The sequence below is a fragment of the Salmo salar genome, chromosome ssa04 (genome assembly GCF_905237065.1).
Source record: "Salmo salar chromosome ssa04, Ssal_v3.1, whole genome shotgun sequence".
Taxonomy (NCBI): domain Eukaryota; kingdom Metazoa; phylum Chordata; class Actinopteri; order Salmoniformes; family Salmonidae; genus Salmo; species Salmo salar.
The window spans coordinates 33,257,246-33,263,182 of record NC_059445.1 but is presented as its reverse complement, the minus strand read 5'-3'; the positions used below and the strand labels follow the sequence as shown (position 1 = coordinate 33,263,182).

General features: G+C 43.1%; 1 protein-coding gene across 2 annotated transcripts; it reads right to left on the bottom strand.

The window, feature by feature from the left end:
- Nucleotides 1–248: 248 nt before the first annotated feature.
- LOC106602850 (beta-crystallin A1) lies at nucleotides 249–3,805 on the bottom strand. Of its 2 annotated transcripts, none has more exons than XM_014195785.2 (5): nucleotides 3,755–3,805; nucleotides 2,782–2,975; nucleotides 2,344–2,485; nucleotides 1,786–1,928; nucleotides 249–853 (listed from the first exon to the last, which is right to left on the bottom strand). In XM_014195785.2, the coding sequence occupies exons 2-5, from the start codon at nucleotides 2,955–2,957 to the stop codon at nucleotides 706–708; spliced, it is 609 nt and encodes a 202-aa protein (XP_014051260.1). In that variant the 5' UTR covers nucleotides 2,958–2,975; nucleotides 3,755–3,805; the 3' UTR covers nucleotides 249–705. The 2 variants fall into 2 exon arrangements, with proteins under 2 accessions (XP_014051260.1, XP_014051259.1); XM_014195784.2 differs by lacking the exon at nucleotides 3,755–3,805 and adding an exon at nucleotides 3,290–3,592.
- Between the last annotated feature and the right edge of the window lie 2,132 nt (nucleotides 3,806–5,937).

The window sequence follows — 5,937 nt, the reverse complement described above, 5'->3', positions numbered from 1 at the left end:
ACAGAACAGGGTTTCCTACCCGGCAAGTGAGTCCTTTATCACTTGCACCTGCGCAGTTCCCCCCAGTTACCCTCAAGCAGGTGAATTAATAAGTGCTTGGTCATATGGTCTATAAACTCTGTTTATCACGGTACTATATTCCCATGTTAAGCCTCATCTGTTTCCACCCTCTCTCCCCCATATCTGTGTGTGTGGGTGGGAAGTGCAGGACAAACAAACACAGTTACACAACTACAAGCCAGTCATTGTCTTGTTATTCTCTCTTTCTTTTGCGTGTTCTCTTTATTCATCAGTCTCATACAATCTTTACCATCACAACTACAGTGACAGGCAATAGTGATGATGATGATGAAGAAGAAGCTGATGATGATGTCGTGGACGAAGAGGAGCAAAAAGGTGTCGAGGATTCATTACTCTTTCTCTCATCTCTGTCATTCCCTCTGTCTTTCAATTCGTTCTTCCTTTGTTTTTCATGATGGTTTAAAAAAATAAGTGCCGTGAACATGTGACGTCGCCGGTAAGCACCTGAGGCCCGGCCCGCAATCCTGCCTGGACTAGCTGGACCAGCTGGACCAGCGGAACCGGGATGGGCGAGGAGGCAGAGTAGAAGGCGGAGTAGTAGGAGAGGGGAGAGAAGAGCGGGAGGAGGAGTAGGAAGTAGAAGAAGAGGAGGAGTAGAGGAGGAAGGATGAAGGTGTTTCCTGCTCAGTGCTGAATTCTCCTGATAGACTGGATCTGAGGGGTCTGGGCATGGGAGCCAAACTCACGGTAACACTTGTACTCTCCTCCGTGGCAGTCACACTCCATGATGTACTGGTGGCCACGGTAGCCAGGGAACTGGTAGCACACGAAGCTAGAGGGAGAGAAGAGAACAGATCAATCAGATACACTGTTACTGTGAGGTGAGTCAGAGTGGGCCATGGGAATGAGGATGAGAATCAACTTGGCAATAGGACAGAGTAGTGCAGGCAATAAAAGTGTAAAAATTATTACAGTGTAGTGTATTATTGGAGTGGCAGCTTCAGGTTTGAAATTATATAGTACAGGTTGGCCAGCTGTAGTAGTGCAGTAGTAGTGGTATTGGTATCAGTGTTGTAGACTAGTAGTAGTGCAGAAGTAGTAGTAGTAGTGCAGTAGTAGTGGTGGTAGTAGTAGTATTGGTATTAGTGTTGTAGTAGTAGTGGTAGTAGTGCAGTAGTAGTAGTAATAGTGCAGTAGTAGTAGTAGTGCAGTAGTAGTAGTAGTAGTGGTAGTATTAGTAGTAGTAGTAGTAGTAGTAGTGCAGTAGTAGTAGTATTGGTATTAGTGTAGTAGTAGTAGTAGTAATAGTACTATTAGTAGTAGTAGTGTAGTCAGTAGTAGTAGTGTTGTAGTTGAAGTAGTAGTAGTAGTAGTATAGCAGTAGTAGTAGTAGTAGTGTTGTAGTGTAGTCAGTAGTAGTAGTAGTAGTAGTAATGTAGTAGTAGTGTTGTAGTAGTAGTGTTGTAGTAGTAGTTGTAGTAGTAGGTGTAGTGTAGTAGTAGTAGTTATTATTAGTAGTAGAGATTGGTTGGTCTGTGTCGGTAGTGTACTTGTAGTAGAAGCAGTCATTATTAGCAGTAGAGAAGGGTCTGTTGTCAGTAGTGTACTAGTAGTAGTAGTACAAGTAGAGTAGTAGTAGTATTTCAGTTGTAGTTAAAGCTAAGTGAGTAGATGGTTCAGCTGCAATTGTGCACTTGTAGTAATCGCAGAGGTAGTATATTTAGTGTGAAGTGGCAGTGTCCCTGTCATGGCATTAGTGCTTACGCTCCGCTCTGGATGTGCATGGATCCAACCTCATTGTTGAACCAGCCCATGGCCTGCAGGGAGGGGTAGTCATCACACATCTCAAACTGGCGACCAATCATGTTCTCCTTCTCATAGATCGTCATACGGGACTCCTTGTGGCTCTGAGAGAGAGAGAGAGAGAGCGAGAGAGAGAGAGAGAGAGAGAGAGAGAGAGAGAGATTTTAAGCAGCAGTTTACATTATTATAGTATTTCATGTATTGTTATTGATAATTTAATGTATCATAAGGTTATACAATATTATGCAATGTAAATAATCTGGTAACCTTTGCATGATAATGTCATAGAATGGTATGTTGTCTTGAGTTGTTATAGTAAAGGTAATGTGATTTGATGCATTGTAGATAATGTTGTAATGGTAATAATGTGATGATCCATGATAATGTGGGATGGGATAGTATTGTATGTTGTAATATTCCCTATATAGGCTACTACTTTTGACCAGAGCGCTAAGGGCCCTGGTCAAAAGTAGTGCAGTATATAGGGAATAGGGTGCCATATTGCATTCAAGGGCTCACAGCGGAGCAGATGGGTCTGAACGAGATCATCCTCTCAATGCGGTAGGAGTTGCTGCCGCTGTAGGCCTCAAAACGGGGGTAGTCTCCCTTCTCCAGGACAAACTGCTGGCCACAGAAACTGGAGTGCTCATACCCAACCCAGCTAGAGGGAGGAAAAAGGAGGGATACAGGGAGGGAATGAAGGAGGGAGAGAAAGGGAGATGGAAAGAGGGAGATAGTGATGGAGAGAGATGTAATGACAGAGAGGGCGATGTAGGGAGAAAGAAAGGAAGGTAGGGAGAGAGAAAGAAAGAGAGAAATTACAGAAGTGGTGACTAAGGAGAGAGAGAAAGATTAGTCAGTGCCCAGTGCAATAATGGCTGACATTGGCTCATGTTAGCCTGCTGGAAAACCTCCTCTAAGTCTTCCATGTTTTGGGAAAAGTTTGGGAATACTTACGCTCCACACTCAACCTTCAGGGATCGGATGTTCTCCATGCCACACTCCATGATGTTCTGGCAGCAGGCGGTGAACTCCATACGCTTTCCCTGGAAGTACTCCTGGTCGTACACTGTGATCTTCCATGGGCCCATGGGCATGGGGTTCACAGGGTTCATTGGGTTGGTCAGAGCCATTATGTCCTTCTGTCTGTGCTGAAATGGAGAGTGAGAGATAGGAGAGAGGGATACAGAGGGAGATATTAACTGAATATATAAATAATTAAGTTAATTCTTGACCAAAACATTTTTTATGCCTACACCAAGAAATCCCACCCTGCCTTGAAGCTCCCAGTGAATGGCCCATAGCCTTTGGTCCCCTGACCAGTAGCTACAGAACAACACAGTTCAATGAACCTTGAGGTAAAGCCTCAGACAGACATGTGGAGGACGCCTGACCAGCTCTATACAAAGCCCTGGTAAGCTCTTTTAAATAAACAGAGTGATCTATACATGATGACCAGTCATACCTCTGCACTGAAGCTCCCGGTCATCATAGCCTCAATGGTTCTCAGACTATTCTATACCATTACACCTAAACTGAAGCCTTTCAAATAATAGTATTCTAATCCTCCAAACAAGATAAAACAAAAACGGATCCTGCTACTAACAGTCTAACAACTCCCAGTCACCACTGGTTCCAGACCCATCATTTGGGAAACATTATTTTATAGTCCCCTGTTCTAATAGCCCTGCGAAGCTCTATCACACAGACAAATAGAAATCTATGGGCCGGTTTCCGGGACCCAGATCAAGCCTTACGTCTTAAAAAAAACCATGCTCAATGGAGAATCTCCAATAAAATAACTTTATGGTTCATCACTATTTCATAAACATAAAGCTATGTGCCAAGGCCAATCAGATCAGACATATCCAAACATAGGAGTAAATTAAATCTATTAGATAAACACGAAGCTATCTGCCAGCAGACCTACCTAAAACGTAAGCTGTGTGTTTCGCAGGGTTCCACTAAGCGCTCTGCCAGGGAGGTGTGTGTGTGGGTATATATACACACCTTCGGGGCTAGGGGGTCAGCCACACCCACTTCACTGTCAGCACTTTGCTTTGGGATCCATTGTTACTGGGCCTGAGCCTTCCTGATACACACACACACACACACACACACACACACACACACACACACACACACACACACACACACACACACACACACACACACACACACACACACACACACACACACACACACACACACACACACACACACACATACACACAGAGACATACAGAGACACACAGAGACCAACATAGACACATAAACATAATTCACACCCTGTACATACGGTGAAACAAACACACCTACTGTATAGGATATAATTAAGCAATAAGACCCAAAGGGGGTGTTATATATTGGCCATGGCTAAGGGCTGTACTTAGGCACGTCGCTTTGATTTACATCGTTCCTGGATAAAGCTGTATGTACCTTATTGATATTATAAACTGGTTACCAACACAATTAGAACATTAAACAAGTATTTTTGCATCATACCCGTCGTATATTGTCTTATATGCACTCAGTGGCTAGTTTATTAGGTACACCACCCAGTTCATGAAAATGATTAGCTCCTATAGACTGTCACGTGGCCTTAGCTTGCTATATAAAGCAGGCAGACAGGCATCGAGGCATTCAGTTACTGTTCGATTGAACGTTAGAATGGGCAGAACGAGTGACCTAAGTGAATTTGAGCGTGGTATGACCTTATGTGCCAGGCGCACCAGGGCCAGTATCTCAGAAACGTCTGGCTTTCTGGGCTTTTCACACACGACAGTGTCTAAGGTTTACAGAGAATGGTGTGACAAACAAAAAACATCCAGTCAGCGGCAGTCCTCTGTGCGATAACAGATCACTGATGAGAGAGGCAAGAATCGTGCAAGCTAAGACGCGGGCCACAAATGGGCAAATAACAGAGCAGTACAACAGTGGTGTGCAGAAAGGCATCTCGGAATGCACAACTCGTTGGTCCTTGTCAAGGATGGCCTATTGCAGCAGATGACCACACCGGGTCCCACTCCTTTCAGCTAAAAACAACAAGAAGCGGTTCCAGTGGGCACTCGATCACCAACACTGGACAATGAGGAGTGGGAAAACATTGCCTGGTTCGACAAATCCCGGTTTCTGTTGCGTCACACTGATGCCAGAGTCAGATCTATGCATTGGCAAAGACTGGCACTGTTGGGGTATTGGCTGGTTATTTCTGATTGGCAGCATGAACGGACCATGTGAATGGACCATGATAAAATAAAATGTCAGCTGTGGGGGTTGTATAAAAGAGAGAAAGTGATGAAAAAGAAGAACTCTTCGAGCCATGGATACAGATCTGTCCTCCTCTGCAGCAATGTTACATACTTTAGATGACATTCAGAAGAGCGTTGTCAATTATGTTGCTTACTGTTTATATAAGCCTTGTTCATTGGTTTGTGATGTAAAATAGTGAATAGTTAAGGATGTACCTAATTATAGGCCATCAACATTTCAGTTGTAGGCAGCAGCTCTTTAGAGATGAGATGATGACTTGAAATGAACTAATAAAGTTATCAAATAAAACAAATATTTTATTAAAGTTAGGTAATGTGAAAAGTGAATAACTTATGGTTAATACGTGATAGTATTAATTGTTTTATTCAGCGGTGTTACAGCACTCAACCCACATAATGTATAGTGCATTTTAATGTTAAAAATGAAAACGTGCAATTAAAAAAGATAATAGAACCAAAACCGAATCGACCTCAAAAAGCACTAATTGTTCAGCACTGCAAGATTCTTCCTAGATGTGTTTTGTTTTTGTCTACATGCTAGTGTATGTACACTTGTCTGTCCTTCTAAGTAAATTCACTGATGTGCTATAAGTGATGACAGACTGTGTCTTGAAATAGTTTCTAGTATGCCTGAGGCAGAGCAATTTTCCATTTCAGCTCCTTTTCCTTTTGTTTTTTACAATGAATGTAAATGAACATCAATTGTGGCATTGCCATTATTTCCATGTACGTTACAGTATTGCCCGTTCATACGTAGGCAGGGCAGGCACGCTCTGTCTGGTACAATGGGTGAGCAGAAAGGACAGTGCTATGGTAGCATGCTAAAGCCTATTCTAACTCT

Coding starts and splice junctions, on each gene's coding strand:
- LOC106602850 (XM_014195784.2), bottom strand. CDS start 3,316: ATGATGACCGGGAGCTTCAGTGCAGAG. Junction 2,976..3,289: donor CCGGGAGCTTCAGTGCAGAG/GTATGACTGGTC, acceptor TCTCCATTTCAG/CACAGACAGAAGGACATAAT. Junction 1,929..2,343: donor TCAGACCCATCTGCTCCGCT/GTGAGCCCTTGA, acceptor TCTCTCTCTCAG/AGCCACAAGGAGTCCCGTAT.